This window comes from Rhipicephalus microplus, chromosome 5 (genome assembly GCF_043290135.1).
Source record: "Rhipicephalus microplus isolate Deutch F79 chromosome 5, USDA_Rmic, whole genome shotgun sequence".
Lineage (NCBI taxonomy): Eukaryota > Metazoa > Arthropoda > Arachnida > Ixodida > Ixodidae > Rhipicephalus > Rhipicephalus microplus.
Genome location: NC_134704.1, coordinates 5,646,625 through 5,664,698, shown reverse-complemented (window position 1 = coordinate 5,664,698; position 18,074 = coordinate 5,646,625). Strand labels below are relative to the sequence as shown.

The following is an 18,074-nucleotide window of genomic DNA, read 5'->3' as shown; positions in this document are numbered from 1 at the left end:
ACGCCGCAAAGACAACATATAAGAAGTGGGATGCCAGTCGCCAACGAATGAGTGAATGTGAGTTTTAACAGTGCATGGAACTGGTAACCTTAGCCCTAAGATGGAACGCACCGACGACAGAGACAACCCGATTGGTGGTGGAGACGCGGACATTGACAACAGAGACAAGATCGTGAACTACTACAAGCTATTCAGGAAAAGGATCGACTACTATAGCAGCCCTGCTGAAACAACTTGGCCGGTGCAGCACAACCTCAACCAGCGCCAACGGTCCAGGTGAGCACTGACTCTAGCCGTATCATCATTCCCTTCGACGACTCTGAAGACGCTCTCTCAGCGCACGAGTGGATTTGGAATATACGCCGACAGTTACAGGGCTCACTTTTCTCTTCCGTTTAAGAATCACATAAGAGTATGCGCCGAACGCCTAACCTTCACAGGTGGCCAGCTGCGTACGAATTGCTAAGGCCTGACTGGTTGGAGCTGCCAAGGACTGGTACCACTCGAGGAGCTCCCGAATCACATCATGGGAGGGTTTCGAAGTACGTTTCCGTCGTACCTTTGCCAGCCATGGCTCCAGAGTTTACGCGACAGGGCATCGTCTGCTCTCGACCGGAAGTATCGCGGCATAAGCGGGCGGCGCCCCGAGTCTTCAAGAACCAGAGGTCGCGCCAGTTGTGGCCCCCCACAGAGGAAGGAAAGGTAAGAGAGGCCCTGACGTCACTCCTTGTGAAGCCGCGATGAAGCAGGAAGTCGGCCATATTGACTGCAGGGCGAATTCTCCTCTCTTGTTTACATCCGAATGTAAAGCAGAAGGCACGACTCTTTCTCCGGCTCGGAAAGCACGTGAGCTGCGCAGCGCGCGTGTTGTGACGATCCAAAACTAATGGAACGGGGCTCAACACTCTGGCCAGCGAGACACCTTCGGCGAAATCATTTCGTCTGAGTACTAACAGCGAGTAACAGCTCGCCGACAACGAAGCAAGAAGAAGAGAACGCGCGCTAGATGCACTGACAACGGCGAGTGTTTTCACATCCTTAATTCAGCAACTGTACAGACAACACGATCGGTCCTGCGCCTTCTACGGTTGCATTCCGCCACGCGGCCGACGCAGCGTCCTGCCACTGTGTCCGAGTTCCGCGTGAAACTCACCGGCGTCAGCATTCTGCGACCGTGGTAACTTTGAGCACAGTGCTAGTGACAGTTGAACGTGGTTGCTGTTACGTTGAGATTACATGCAATGCTGGTGGAGAGTGTATGAAGCGGAACAGAAAAGGTGTTTTAATACGCACATGCAAGTTGTTACTGTACACACACAACACGAAACTACGTATGTGCGCATGGTCCTCACGGCGTCTTGCTGGGCTCAACAGCGTCGTCCGTTGTCACAAGCAGGAGCACTGCCCAACCGTCACTTACCTGCAAGGCGTTCGTCGTCTTTCCGCTTCGTCATGGTGCCCAACGCAATTTCGCTGAACACTTCAAATGCTTCATCCGCGTCATCCGCCGCACGACACATGGATATGCGCACGTTCTACGCTCTGTTCAGGCCCCGTGATGGACTGAAGGTTTTGTAAACGTTGCTAAGAGTACAGTAACTGCCAGGAGAACACTGCGTAACCAATAACACGGCGCAGAGCATGGATATTGTCCGCCGCGGCTCAGCACGAGACCTGGGGAGGCACGCATGCCGTCGCCAGCCACGGCCGATCCCTGCTAGACCTGCTCCACTGCGCAACACGTAACCATAACAACGCCGCCGTTGTGCCCAGTGAATATGGTCGCCATGATGTCATTTCTTCCACACTTTTCACGTAGCGCGCCGGCTGGGCATGCCTTCTCCTACCTTTCCTTCCTCCGTGTGGCCCCAAAAAAACACGTAGGCCCGCTTTTCATACAATCCCCGCCGCACGACGGGAACTCCGGAGATTGTTAAGCACTGACTTCGAAAGACAACGTCTCATGTTCTTCAAGGACGCCGCAAAGACAACAAAAGGACGGACAGGTGGACGGCACATGTGGTCATGCATTGTGCTCTCATAAACATAGTGTGCAAGTGCGTCACGCAGCGCCCCTTCGTCCCTTCCGAAATGCACCACCGACATGCCCTGGTACCTCAGTCGCCTACCACTGCCGTGTTGTTTCCTCGTTCCTGCGCCCGTTCAGTTTTGCCTCACGATGCCAGTTTGGCCAATTATCAGCTACTGGTGAGGCAAGTTGATTTAGCAGTCCACGAAGAGGAAGCAAAGCGTCGGGGTGGTCTCTTTGCCCCCAAGTCATTACGCAACATTGAGAACGCACATTGCGATTTTCCGAAAAGTACCGGCGTGTTTGGCTGCCGCGGATTAACAAAAATTATTTGAAGAAACTTGGTGATATTTGCGTCTTCAGGTGTAACTATATTACGGGCTAGTGCCATAGCCAAGCTCTTATACCTGCAAACAGAGATAGCTTACCGTGATACTGTACATACAAACTTGTCCGCGACCTTTGCGTGCACCATCAGCGTGTCAGGGAGGTGGTTAAAATCATGATGGCGATCGTAGGAGCTCGAGTATTGACTCTGAAAGTGGATGTGATACAATACTCATTCACTCGTGGTTTGAAGTATAGCCGATCTGTTCGAGTTGGGGGGTCAGATTTTTAAAAACTGTTCGATTGATTCCTCAAATCAGTCTCCATCATTTTTCAGGGACTCCACTGTACATTAGCGCACACCAACAAAAGTAAAATACAGGGTAAAATGTGTTAAAACATGCCCAAAAAATGTTACCGGCATTAGCATGACACGCACCACGCGAAGTTTCTACCTGTCATAATATTTTCCTCGGCTGTTTCCACAAATTCCAATCAAAGAGGCTCAACATAAGCACTGTTTAAATACTTGGGGAGCCGCACTGAAACTTTGGTGGCTTGCACCGCAGCAGTATATTGCCGCATGGTTTCGCGTGGTTCCGTGTGGAAGAGGACGAAAAAGTTCGGACTCCTCAATTCTTGGCCAATCCCCCTGAGTGAGCAAAAGTGCAGGCATCATTATCATAATCACCTCAACCGACTCTTGGCCTATAGCTCAACGAGAAGTACAGCGCAAGGTTACCTTGAGCGTGACAAGATTGGTGGAGCTGCTGGGTACGACGACTCACGACGCACAATATGCACAAGAGCCCACCCGGGAGCTGGAACAGATTTCTTGTGCTCCTGAACACGCCAATTCACAGAAGAAGCCGCCGCCAACGAGGCCTATCACCAGAGACAGCGGAGCAGCTTATCGACAGAGCGACTATGACTTTACTTCAAGGCGACATGGAAACTTCTACGTCTTCTACGCCAATCTATTGCACTGTCCAGAACCCGCTGATGCCTAGTCCCTTTCACAGAGAGCTGTTTGAGGATGTTGACGACTAACTGAGCGAGTTCTAACATGTCGCAGCGATCTGGGACGAAGCCGCTTTTGCGATCGGCGAGCCAACCCTTCGCGGCGAGCGCCGAGACGGAAGCAAGGCAGCTGTTAAGGAGGAGCGCGAAGATGCCCGGCTATTTCTCATGTACTGGGAGGTGCGTGGTTGTCCACGCAGCACTAATGTCGCTTGTGCCGACGCGGAAATGCGACACGTGGCGCCTTTGTGCACTGACGCCGGGACGCCGAGGTTCCGCCGAAGACGGACCTAGGACCACCACGCTGTGCGTCTCTGGCTGAGAAGTGTGGCAGCTTGGGCTAGTTGGTATGACATGACGATAGTTATAGCGCCAGAACAGAACGACGACACAGAGACAAGAAGGACACGAAAAACACGAGCTCGTGTCCTTCGTGTCCTTCTTGTCTCTTTGTCGTCGTTCTGTTCTCGCGCTATAACTATCGTCTGGCTGAGCGGTTGCCGGCGCTGAAATCAACGCCACATGTGCAAGCTCATGCCATTGGAGTCGCCTGGCCTGCGACCACTGTTCGACAGTGTGACCACTGTTCGACAGTGTGACAATTTCAGAGACGCTGATTTGTTCTTTTGGCGGCAGTAGGCTTTTTAATCTTTTCCACACACGTTTGGGGTCATTGAGAATGTTTTCGAACTTTCTTCCGTAATAACAGTTTCTTGCTTCTTTAATCTCACGGCCTAGATTGTTTCTATTTTATTTTATAATCAGTTAGGAGATGAGTTTAGGAGTTTAATGAATTGATTAAAAAGTTTGTCCCGTTCCTTCATTTCTTTAGAAGCAACGTAGTAATCCAAGGCTTTCTACATTTCTTGTTTTGCTTCAAGGTTGTTACAAGAAATGCTTCATCATATAGTTGCTTAACGTGATTGATAAAATAATAGTAAGCAATAACAGGATCCGTTAATTGATACAAATGGGACCATGAGGCTTCACTAACATACGTTTGAAAAACAGTAATATTGCTTTTGTTAATATTTCTAAGTTTAAAAGGTTTATTGTCATGCATTCTATGTGTTTTTGAATGAGGGTTTAAATAGACAAAAATTGGCATTTGATCGCTTACATCGAATAGCAAAACACCAGCTTCTATGACATTCGTTCGTGGGATAAAGCATAAGTCTATGAGAGTTTCGGAGACACCTGTTACTCTTGACGGCACATCAATTACATTTTCAAGGCCATAAGAGAGAAATAGATCAAGAAGAACTTGTTTGTTGCGTTCTAGAGACAGCATATTGATGTTGAAATCGCCCGTAATAACAATAGCCAGACCGAGGTCGGAACAAAGCCCAGCATACGTTCTAAAAAGTTAAAAAAGGCATCTATGGCACCAGAAGGCGGCCTGTAAATTAGCACAGTTACAGTGTGGTGGCACTTCATCATGAGGGATTCGTAGTGTTGGTTTACGACTGAAAACTCTGCCACAGTTTCGAAATGCAAGTCAATTTTTATATACAATGCTACCCCACCTCCTTGTTTCCCGTTTCTGGATACGGTTGTACATCTGTAACCTGGGAATTGTACTTCATAATCGTCGGTGAACCATGTATCAGAAAAGGCTAAAATGTCGAAGTTGTATTCTAAATCACCAAGAAGCATGCAAACGCTTTCTTCCTTACTTTTTAAGCTTTGTGCATTTAAATTCAGAATAGACAAATCATTTCTCGAGCATAATACGGTGGTAGCCTTAAAATAGTCATTATATTAATATTTATTTAACCTTGCCATTCTTATACGTCACGTGCAAAAGAACCGAACCAAAATGGGCGGAACTGTGTCTGTTTTGCTTGCATTACCAGTTTTTCTCTTGGATGGAAGTCGATGAATGGCTTCTACGTCCTAGTCAGAAAGATTGGGAACGTCAATGTCGTCAGCTAGCCTATTAAGTTTGTGCAGTTTGTGTCATCGAGATGTGAGATGGCTGTACTTGGAGTGTTCACTAGATAGACGGACGGACGGACATACAGATAGACGGATGAACGGATGAACGCACAGACAGGCAGAGGGGCGGCCGCACGAACAGACGCACAGACGGATGAACAGATAGAATAACGGACGTACGGGTGGACGCATAGAGGGACGCACGGGCGGACGGATGCACTGACGGTCATGTAGATGGATGGACGCACGGATGGGCGCATGAACGAACGGAAGCAAAAACGAATGGGCGGACGAAAGCGCGGACGAACTGACGAACGCTACACCCCATCAATCCTCGTTCACTCCGTTGATATACTGCGATTTTTTTTTCTTCTTTTAATTACAAGCATCGAGTCGATGCTTTTAAAAGGGGGGACTAATGCCGCGTCGTTTCGTGTAGACGAAAAAGTTCGGACTGATCCGCTTCAATTTTTGCCCTTTTTCTCATTAGTTTAAAAAAAAAACTTGAGATAACAAATTAACAGAATTTCGTCAGAACTGCCCGGTTCAGGGCCAATCCCCCAGCGTGGGTGTGTGCCACAGTTTCCAGGCCCTTCCTTCCTTCCCTCCTTTCTTGGCGTAGCGCAACGAGCAGAACAACGTAAGGCTACTTTGAGCGTGACCATAATAACATTATATCCCTTGTTAACTTGCCTAGCTCTGCACGATGACTCGTTTTCGATGGGAGCTGCTGGGCTTCGCTCATCCACTCTTAAAATTGCGCCTCGAGACCTTTCACTTGTTCTTGGGCCACGCAATTTGTAGCGATCGAATGCGAGATCGTAGGTCGTGGTGGGCAGCCGGTGTACGCGGTGGCTGGTATACGTGTCACTCATCTTAATTTTCTGGTCTTGTGTCGAGGCAACAAGTGAGGCCTTTCTGACCCGATTAGCTCGTTGAAATGCGACAACAAAAAACCGCACGGCGTCTCTTTTAACATCGTGCACAGCAACAGATGACGAGCCCTTCACAAACTGCTGTATAGGTACTCAGGTGGGTACCTGGGTATGGTGGGAGAGGGCGACAACAGCGGAAGTGACACCACATGAACACCATGTATACTCAATTGATGTACACATAAATTCTGTTCTTGTGTGCAGCTTTTCTATTTCGGTTTTGTGATGAACGACAGCGATTGGGGCTCAGCCCTACGGAGCTCCGCCCCTATAGTAATAAATGTTTCGCAACCGCGAGAATGCGAGCCTCAAACCACACAAAGAAAGTTCCTCGATAAGTGTGGGCAACTTCTTCGGAGGCGCCTCATCACCGTATTCTGAAAGGTTTACCTTCTGACCTCGTGTCACTTGGTGAATACCTGTGGCGTCACTTTTAAAACTACACTTGGGTGATTAGTCCACCTATCGAAACGTCGGCCAGCCTGTCCGAGGCCCTCACTCAATCCAATCAAATATTCTTTGAGTCATAATGTGTTTTCCTCACTTTGGATCTGAAGAATTTTTGTAAGACTGATCTCCTTGGGCGTCAACTGAGCGATTTTTGCCAGCCTCACCAACGACGCTGACTTGGTGTCCCCTTTTCTGGAGCAGCGCGGTGACGTGGCGCTTGAGGCGCTCGGCTATGCGTTCTGTGCGGCAGCTTCCAACGAAAAGGACCACGTTCAGCGGCTGGGAGGCCATGCCGACGGCGTCCACGCGGCCACGACGACAGCACGCAAGCAGCGGGGCCACACCGGCGATGAAACGGACCTGCATATACCAAGTTTTGTGCACTTGTAATCATTTCGAGTGTGTTTTCTCCATACGGCTTCAAAGCGGCGCCGTAACCACCACAACAGGTATACTGTCGTGTCTAAAGGTTGATTTAATTGGGGGAATGGTGCATGACGAATTTTTAATGCTAGAGTGATCAACGTATGTGTTTAGTGCCCTTATTGATCCCGAATACATTCGTGTCCAGTTTTTGCATACACATATCTCAGACTAGAAGTACAGTGACCCTTCATTTCCGGTTATGTTCGTGTTAAGAAAGGAAACAAAAAATTGTCTTGGCTCGAGGGTGGCGGTACGTCCAAGTATTCGCCGAACATGGTTATAAAGCCTTGCATCTACTCTGCACTGCAAAATATAAGTAAATGATGACACATTTATTATTCAGGAGGTTTCACTCATTAAAATGTCCATTTCGCGTTCTTAGCCACTATTCTGGGGCGTAGCCAGAAATACTTTTCGCGTGGGGCAGCAATTCACGTGCGTGCATTTGTGTGCGCACTTATATATACGGAAGTTGCCTTGTACTCAAAGGTTTCTGCATCTATGGCTGTCCACTAAGTCTCATGTCCCCCTTAAGCATGCAGTGATTGGATTGATGACGATGATTATTTAGCCTGTCAAAGCGGGCCTACATGGATTCAATAGACACTTAACAGCGCTGGGTTTGAGCTTTTCCAAAGAATATTTGTGCAATGTTGGGATGAAAATAACACTGCCATGTACAGCCTATGGGGTCTCAAAATTAGGCACGCTCTCGGAGCCAACAGGTACAACAGACGCGGTCGAAGCAAACCAAACCAAACACATTTATTAAACTACTTCCACACTGACAAAAGTGTCAGCCGAATGAAAATACGTCACTAGTGACACGCTAAAACAACATTGTAGAATATTCTAAATACACTCAATCGAAATCACAACAAACACAAGGTAACTCAAAGGCGTCGTCGTCAACGCTCAACTCGCCAAGAAGGACCCACGGGAACGAGGCTGCCACACACCAAAAAGACTGCCCAATCCTTTCGGTCCAGCCACTAGCATTTCCATCAGGCGTCACTGCTGAAGCGACTGCGGTTCGGACTGGCACGGTGGATGGACGTGCTTTTCGAGGGTTCCCGATTGACTGCGCAGTAAAGTGTTTTTGCATGTTTCGAGCTTGCTTTTCTAATTTGAGGCAGCAGCGTAAACCTTTATACAACTTATTACATTGTACGGCTTTTGGGGGGGTCAGTCACCAGGTATTCACTTGTTTGTGTGTGTGTTTTCTCCTGCCAGCCCGTGGTGGAAGTGCACGTACACCGAACACACAAATTTTTTTTGTAGAGCTTAGACTTTTTTTGCTTAGGGCTGTGTTCGTCGTACGCCGAGTTTTGTAATTACCGAGTGGGACAATTTATAAAAACAATTGGTGTCAAAAAGACATGGTTAACTAACTGTAAAATGTTCAGAAGGCGGGGCGGGTTTGGAAATGGACGCTAGTGCAGACGCGAATGCACAAAAGGCTGACGCCAAGTGTAGGCATTGTGAGGTCGAAGAAAAAATGGAGAAAATGATGGTTGCCCAGAGTAAACTGCTCATGAGAATCGCCAAACTGGGGAAAGCTTGGCACTCAGCTAGGTGCGGGACACTCCGGCTGAAAAGTCACGGCACGTGATAATCGCTGAGAACTCGTACCAGCGTATTCGGTTGGGCGTTTTCGAGCGCTCTAAAGCACTCTCAAAAATAGCTGCGCCTCCGGTTGGTAGGATTCGAGCGCTCGGACTACCTTTGGTTGGCTCTTTCAGAGGGTCGGCATCTGACTCAGAACGCTCTAGACCGCTCTGACTTCGAAGTGGGAGTGCAGCGCGATCTGAACGAGAAGACGGGTCACGTGACACATGCCGGCCAATCACGTGGCTGCCGGCAAGTGAACGAGGCGACGTAAGGAGCGCGAGCGTGCATTTCGGATGAGGGCATCGCCGGGCGCGTAATACTTCGTACACGTGCGTTGTTAATGGCGTTTTTGTGCTCGTGTGCGGCTAAATCACATATCATCATCATGGTCATCATCATCATCACCATCATCAGCCTGACTACGTCCGCTGCAAGACAAAGGCCTCTTCTGTGTTCTGCCAGTTAACTACGTTCTGTGCTTTCTGCTGCCAACTTATACCCGCAAACTTCTTAATGTCATCTGCCCACCTAACTGTCTGTCTCCCCCAACCCGCTTGCCTTCTCTGGAAATCCCGTTAGTTACCCTTATAGACCAGCGGTTATCCTGTCTACGCACTACATGCCCAGCTCATGTCAATTTCCTCTTCCTGATTTCAACTATGATATCCTTAAACCCCATTTGTTCTCTAATCTACTCTACTCTCTTCTTGTTTCAAATCACATATACGATGCCATCATAAATTCACCGTGTCAATGACGATGCGGCTAGCGAATGGGGGGGAAACGTCAATGCTGTCTTTACAGCAGCTTGCAGACAGCCTCGCGATTGGCCATGAAAATAGCAGCTCAGACGAGGACGATCGCCAGATTTATGTGCGCAGCTCACAAGGCTTTCGCTATGCCCAGACATGTCAGCGAAAAAAAGAGTATAACAAAGCTCAGACACGTCGGAGATGTCCACTGAACTGATCGGCGCCATTTGTTGACGCGACGCAGCAATGTTTACCCGGCAGCTTCCCGCGCTGGCTGCACGGTGGCGCTACAGGCGCGCAAGCACTCTGAGACCTCCGATGTATTTGGTTGGTACGCTACCTCTCACGCTCCGATTGCTAGCTGTTTCGGCATCTGGCGACTCTAAGCCAGAGGTCCCGAGCAGCCAACCAAATACACCATAAATCGATTCGCAGAAGCAGTCAAAGAGAGGGTAAGAGGTGACAAGAGTGTATAGGTATGACATTGTGATAGGGATTTGGAAAGGTGCAATGGTCCCGGTTTTAACATTCGGCAATGCGGTCTTGTGCATGAAATCAGGGGTTTAAGCAAGATTGGAAATTAAACAACGTGGCGTAGATAGACTTGCTTTGGGATCACAAGGGAATACCCTAAATCAGGAAAGTACAGGATGACATGGGATGGACATCATTTGAGGGCAGGGAAGCTAGCAGCAAGACAATTTTTGAGGAGCGATTGAGAAAAATGAGAGGGGGCGTTGGGTAAGGAAAGTTTTCAGCTACTTGTACATGACGAATGTTGATACTAAATGGAGGAAGCGAACTCAGAAATTGTCAAAGAAATATTTAGACAACAGCAGAATACCAAGCCAAAAGGAAACATTGGTTAAGAAGAAGGTGAAGGAAACAGAGAAGGACATATGGAAGATGGGAAAGCTTGTGAAATCACATCTGGAGACCTACCGAACTTTTAAGCAGCAAATAGCAAGGTCAAAGATTCAAGATAATTCTGGTTGTAGTTCTCTGCTCTTCGAGACTAGAACGGGACTATTGCGAACCAAGACGTACCTATAGCAAAATACGAAGGCACAGACACGGTATGTAGTGCGTGTGGAGAGGAAAAGAAAACGGCTGAACATTTGATAGTGTTCAGTAAAAGGTTCCGCCTTATAGTCGAAGATAATGGCGCCGAATTTTTCATAGCATTGGGGTTTAGGGACGGTGAATGCAAAATAGACTTTAAACGGGTAGAAATAACCAGGAGGAGGCTAACTGATTGGTTGCTACAATGAAGGCGTGCGTGAAATTCAGTCCTTAAACAGATGATGATAGTACTTAACCTTATGACTAGGTGGCGTGAGCCACCGACCCATCTAAAGGGCACAGCCGGAGGCATCCATTCATCCATCCGGTACCCATATTGATAATTATGGTGAAGATAACATGCGAGTGCTGCGCCACCGGTTCAGCGGCCTCTTCGCGAGGCATATGTGCCCCACCACGGCCGGGCTAAACTGCACCTTCGCGCTCGCTTCTTACGTCCTTCGCATCGGGTGTAGCGCATGCCATAGAGTTTCCTAAAATTACACAGAGGGAATCTCACGCTGTGATCGTTTAGCCAGCATGGGAATAATGGGTAGTACACGGATTCGCCTAGTCTTCGTACTTGCGGGCGGCGAATCGCACTTAATTGTGACTTCGTTTATTGCTGTGTTTCGGTTTTGTTTCCAAGAAAATAACGAACCCTTTTGTACTTCGTGACCCGATTTGAAAAGGTAAGTCTGAAGATTAAGATGGTGAAGCGCAACCGTTGAACACTTGCTTATCTTTCTTTCGTGACAAAAAAGGTCCAAGCCACGCGAACACAAACGAAGCCAGAAGTATATGAATATCAGACAAATCCGTATACTACCCATCATTCCCATGCTCGCTGAAGCGCCAGAGCCAGAGTTCCCTCTATATTTAGCAAACTCTATGGTATACATGCCTCTCGCCGCAGCTTTGAGGGGGGCGCTGCGACAAAGGTAACATATGTCTCTAGACCCTCCTCCACCACTTCGTGCAGCGCCCGCAACGCTGGCACATTAAGCGTACGCGTCATCACCGCTCGTTGAAAAACAAGTTGCATAATCATTGAAGACGCACAAATGGTTTATGGCATTGCTCATACCTGACGATGTTGGGCTTGGGTCTATACACCCCTGAAAAGCGCACTTTGCTGTTAGTGTCAGAAGCCCCGAAGTGCGAGCACGGCTGTAGTCTCTTGGGGGCAGACAGCGCCATATCACACACTCCACTTCGTCTGGGTACGCTGAATGCTTTGTTCTGTCGCATATCTATTTGATTCAAAAGAAACACGGCCTTTTTCTCTTCTTTCTGTGCATCTGTTGCGATTTTCTTAACACATGCGCGGGGCTTGCTTTTCCGATAATATTCGGACGCCTTTTCCTCTTCTTTCAGCAATTGATGCACCTTCTTACATTTTGAACGATGGTGAGACAATTGGGAGCGCAATCTTCGTGTTATATACGTTAAACCCCAGATGTCTATCTGATCTTCCTGTTATAGTCAGGTATCGACCCGCGCGACGAGTGTCGCTGTTTTTTTTTTTTTTTGCGTGAAAACATGTACTTACGGATTCTTGTTTAGTAAAAGCATCTTTTGAAGTTGCAACATCCAGATCTGGTTTGTTGGTCTCCGCTTTTCGATTCCTTCATGTTTGACGTAGGGCCGAAGCTCATGAAGCAAGATCGTTGCGAGGCTTCTATATAATTGGAAACAAGTAGGAAGGATAGTCCTCGAAAAAAGTAGGCGTTGAGTCAGGACGAATGTTTTTATGTGCACGAACGCACATAGTCTTCATCGCCAAAGTGTCTGCTGCATACGACAGTCGATGCAGACTTCTTGTTGATGATGAGGTTGTCTCTCGCAATATTCTTTTGTCACTTGCCACACAGCTCAGTATTGCTTGGGAATCGGTTAAAAAAAAACCGGGTGCTTTCTCCGATCGAGATTTGCAATACGGAACACATCAATACACCGTCACAGAGCTAAAATATATCTAAGTACGTACGGCGCGTAATGAAGGTAGTACGACCACTTTCTCAAGTCGAGAAATCACTGCAGACTGAATGCTGAGAAAGCACGGAACGAAATGCAGACACGGCAAATAAACCCCAAAATAACACAAACCAGAGAAATTGACAACCTGCTTGTAGCACTAAGCCACAAGAGAATTCAAGCAGGTTTTTTAAGAAAAAAGCTGCATTGTGTAGGCAGTGTCGGCTGGTTTTTACCGTTTCTAAAGCTGCCACCATGCGCCGTATATGTAAACGTGTCTACGTATAGGAAAAATCAAGAAAGAAAATTGGCAGATCTCACGTACAGTGGCAATCGATGGTATGCGAAGCACGAATGAGGGAGGTTGATATGCCACTTTAAAATTAGCACAACGTTACGAGGTGGAAGTAAATTATACCATATATTACTTCCGTCTCATGATTATCATGTTTGGATGTGTCGTTTACCTCCGTCATGTATTCACGTCACGTGATACCAAATTTAGTATATGTAGACCTAGCAAAACGCCCGCGAGCACGCTATGAGCGTGGTACGTTGTCATGTTCTTTCATGACACGCGTGTCAGGATTATCATGTTTGCACCAGTCATATACTTCGTCATCCATTAACGTCACGTAACACAAAATTTGGTATATGTGGAGCTAGAAAAACGGCCGGGAACGCATCATGAAAGGCCCAATATACTCCAATGTAGCGTTCGATGCAATGTAACGATCAATCGATGCCTGCATAAACCAGTTTTCTTCCAGACGGTGCCCTATGTAGCGTGGCGCCGTGCAGTGGTTGCATGTTGGCACAGAGTTAGAATGCCATGTGTTTGCTGTAAATGATCTGAAATTTATTTCTGAATGTCATGCCTGCATATCGATTGTAAATCTAATCGCATGCGTGCACAAGCCTTTATATGGTGGTCAACCAAAAAAATTGCCCCGTATCTGTATGTTAATATGCAAATGTAGTCGAAAGACGATAGTCTTGGGCCTATAGAGAGTGAATAAAACGTTTATTTGATGTTCTCCGCAAGAAAATCGGTGAGCAGTGCCTCCAGAATCGCATTCATCGATTTTCTCGCGGAGAACATCAAATAAACGTTTTGTTCACTCTCTCTAGGCCCAAGACTATCGTCTTTCGACTACATTTGCATATTAACATACAGTTACGGGGCAATTTTTTTGGTTGACTACCATTTGAAGGCTTGTGCACACATGCGATTAGATTTACAATCGATATGTAGGCATCACATTCAGAGGCAATAAGGTGTAGAACGCAAGGCGACGGGTACATATAGGTGCCACCACCGTGTCGTCTAAGCAAAGCGTCGGAAACACTTCCTTTTTCGTGCAAGCGTTGCATGGTCAGCGCAGCGTGATAAACGCTACAGTCCTTAGAATTACTTATGTATGCCTTTTCTAGTAAAAGACGCACACACAGAATATATACGTGCTGTTATGGTGCCTCACATATGCGCAGTAATTGCTTTTAAAGACGATAGTATTTCTTGGGGACCTTAGACGCAAAAATCTTGGTCTGTCTGTCTGTCTGTACATTTGTCTGCTAGTCCACTCTTAACGGCACCGGCTACTTAAAACGGCCAACCCCATCCGCAGCACACACCAACATTGCTCAAGATTTTGCGTTCATACTAGTGCAATTGTCGATTAAAAAGCAATTATTGCGCATGTCTGGGGCATCATAACAACACGTATATTTTCTGCATGTGCGTCTTTTACTAGAAAAGGCATGCATAAGTAATTTCAAGGACCGTAGTGCTTGTCACGCTGCGCTGACCATGCAATGGTTGCACGAAAAGGCGAGTGTTTCAAACGCTTTGCTGAGACGAGACGGTGGTGGCCCCTACCCGTCGCCTTGCGTTCTACACCTTATCACCTCTGAGACGGGTGCGCACACCCATCTCAGAGCCACGCGCTTCGTTTTCCAAGAAAACTGCCAGATGGCGCTGATGTCTCACGTGTGACGTGACTTGATGCGCCCGTTTGCCTCCGCTGCACGCTTGAGGCACTCTAACGCAGCGCATCCATAATACCATTCACCGATTTTCTTGCGCAGAACATCAAATAAATGTTTTTCCATTCTCTCCACACGCAAGACTATCGTCTTTCAACGGCATTTGCAGATTAACACGTAGATACGGGGCCATTTTTTTTAATTGACAATCGCACAAGTATGAACACAATTTCGAGCAACATTGGTGGGCACTGCGGATGGGGTCGGCCGTTTGGGGTATCGGCTGGTGCAGTTTAGAGTACCCGGTATCTTTAAGGGTGGACAAACAGACAAATGGACAGACAGACAAAATTATGCGTCGAAGGTTTCCAAGAAAGAGTATCGTCTTTAAAACCGATTTTTGTGTGTGTGTGCAGAAAGATGCTCTCTTGAGGAGTATCAGGAAGGATTGAAGCACTGCGGCTGGTTGGTACACAATTAGTGCGGCAACAAAGTGTTACGGTTAACCACGAGGGGAAGAACCCCCAAAAGGGGGTTATATTTTCTCCCATCCCGTGTTGACAGATCTCAACATAGAAACGTATTAACACTGATATACAGCGAAAGCTATTATGAGATCAAAGCTCGGGTCATGCGCGGCGCCACAGTTGTCCGCCGCCGGTATCCGTAACCACTTCGCACGAAATAAAAACTTAGTGCAAAGGACTCATTGGGGCTCGAACCAGAGTCCACTGCGTGCCAGCCCTGTATTCTACCCCTAAGACACACCGGCGCTTGGGACTTGTTCGCAAGTTTGCCTTAGGAAGGCTTTATGTCAAGAAAGGAATCGCGTAGTTTGAGTAATAAAGCGTTTTATAACATACGAAAAAACAACTAGACGTCACACAATGCGAATGGCGTAACGATTGGGTCGTCTAATGCTCCAACCCATCACAAAAGCTTGTTCTTGATCACAGATTAACTGTGGCGCATACCCATTCTAGGCATAATTCCTCATCGTCGTCAGCCGCTGCATGAACGATTGGCACAAAATTCCTTGCAAGCGCTTAGCAGATACAACGCTTCTCATAAGACCGACAAAAATAGCATTGCGAATGCTGGTCTACTACCCAAAAATTATTAATATTAATACCGTAGTGGGTATACAGCTAGTGTGCTTGTAGCAGTTACCCAATGAGTGCTTAGAAAAGGCTCTGAAAGGCCGCTCTTCTAGCTTTTGCTGTGACTGTGCTGCGCCTTCCGCGCAGACCTGGCGTTTTAGGGGGGGAAGCTCCTTGAGCCATAGTTTGGTCCCTCCGTACGTAGTACGTAGTCACCTCTAGTCTATTACTTGCTCAATAGATGGCGTTCTGTGTACATGCATGTTCTTGATGATAGTATAACTAGACGACGTTAGTGCTTTTTACAGCATATCCACGGAGTGAATAATGATGAGTGGGGCGAAGCGTCCTTCGTTCATCCAAGAGGTCACGTGCGCATGCCGTACCCAAACAAGTGCAATCCCCGAGCACGCGAGCGGTGCTGCTTTGTTGACCAGCGTTATATTGTGGTCTTCTGCCTGTTTCTGCGGGATAATATGGAAACGCTGGCTTAGACGCGGTAGAATAGACGAGAACAGTGCGCGAACGCGTAGGGAGCGTTCCACGGTGGTCGTCTACTCGATGCGCTGACCGTGGAGACACGAACGCATGCGAAACGCCGACACATTAGCCCCGCATCTCGTTGAAATCCACGGGAGAAAAATGAAAAGACGCTCACATTCTCTTATTGCGTTTCATTATTTACCTAGAGTTTTCTTAATCTCTTTAAGCAACAAATTACATAAACTACGCATGCCGTGTTAGATCATTTTCGCCATGTGACGTGCCACTGTTTCCAACGTCAGAGCAGAGTCGTCTACGTAGATGACCAACGTCACAGCATTGCCGTGAACGTAGGGCCATTCATACGCGCACGTCATGCCCTCATTCTCTACGCGTGCGCCGGCAGAGGAAAGGGGGAGCAGCTTTCATCTTAAAAATTTACCCATTTCGACGGCACGTAGCGCTTGTCAGCTCAAAATTGTCAAACCTGGTGAGTTGCTCTTTAAGAAAAACCTTACATATGCAGTGTTGACCCCTCTACGAATGCAAATAATAAATTTCAGGGTCCCAGCAGGAATCGAACCCAAGCATTCTGCGTGGCAGCCAAACATTCGACCACAGAGCTACGCCAGGTCTCGGAACTATACTTTTCAAATAGGCGCTAATCTTCGTTAACGTCCATAGCGGTTGCAGTGCTGCCGATCCAGCTTTGATACAGTTGTCACGTCGGGTCAACGTCAATTGTGGTGTTGATTTATGTAGCAGTGTCAAGGGCCAGCATCTTCGTGAGCATCAGCGCTTCATATAAGCTTCTGGTGTTGCTAATACGCATGTTCCATTTGACATCGTCGCGCAAGTACAAACAACCGGTTACTGGTTATATAAACATCTCAAACTCTTCAACATATGTCTGCGCGTGCAACATTTGTACATATAATTAGCGTCGTTTCATGACGTATCGCTCAATAAAAAAATCGCAACACGGTCGCCCTTCCTCCGCATGCTTCGCATAACGTCGATTTCCAGGTACGTTGTATCTGCCGAATTTTTACAATTTCCAGCGTCTCTCCACCTAGCGCAAGGTGCTGTTTTCTGCCGAAACGCTGCACATATATTTTTGTGCATATTAATTTTCAGACTTACTTTTCTGCTATCCTTGTCCAGTTCGGATATCACGAGCTGTAATTCGTACCCTGAGTTACTCATCAAGGCAATGTGATCAGCGAATCACTTATCCATAAATCTTCCAAATCCTGGACAGCTCCTGTATACTCGCGGTGAATAGCATCGGAGAGATCGTGTGTATCATCTGTGTGACACGAGTACGCATGTTACACGAAAACAGCTCACGTTATTGAAACAGCGGCCATTTATGTAAAATCGCCAAATGTACGGATTTCGTCAGCTACTGTATATTGTCTGTTTGAAACAAACAATCGTAATCGACGAACGTGATTAGCCACCTTGAAGCGAACGCGCTCAGAAAAAGAAAAGAGCGCTTTCCGATACAGTATCCATCTTGCATGCAGCTAAGAAGCGGCACGTACCTGACCGGCGAGGAGGTTGCCCCGTCTTCCGCGCGGCCTAGCAACGACGAAAGCACAGCACGCCGACGACGCTCGCTCGTCCCTCTGCTGATGGGAACCGGCTTTTTCCGTTTCTCACCAACCCTGCATGGTAGTCGCCAATCGAATAGCGCGCAATGGTGGCACGCACTCACCGCCGCCAGAGCGCGTTGTTACAGAATACCTAAATTTGTCGAGCCGCCGGTGACGTCAGCAGACGCTGTCGTCGAAGGCCGCGGAGCACCGCTTTTATTTCTTTTGGAGGTTCGCGCTCGAGTGGCTCAGCGGCACGAAGATTACGCACCGACGTCTTTAACAAGCGAACATGATGGCGCCGCACATTGTCCTACTCGAGCCGGAAATAGATATAAAATAAGGCCCGTTTTCAAAAGCCTTTTTCAGCTAACGTTAGT

General features: G+C 47.5%; 1 protein-coding gene across 1 annotated transcript in view; it reads right to left on the bottom strand.

Moving 5' to 3' along the window:
- LOC119175093 (quinone reductase) overlaps window positions 1–17,806 on the bottom strand; it is a 39,525-nt gene extending 21,719 nt beyond the window's left edge. Inside the window, exons 1-2 of the mRNA XM_037426317.2 lie at window positions 17,644–17,806; window positions 6,864–7,059 (exon numbers count right to left, since the gene is read on the bottom strand). Coding sequence (XP_037282214.2) covers window positions 6,864–6,990 — 127 coding nt within the window. The 5' untranslated portion in view covers window positions 6,991–7,059; window positions 17,644–17,806. The remainder of the gene's footprint in view (window positions 1–6,863; window positions 7,060–17,643) is intronic.
- Window positions 17,807–18,074: the final 268 nt, after the last annotated feature.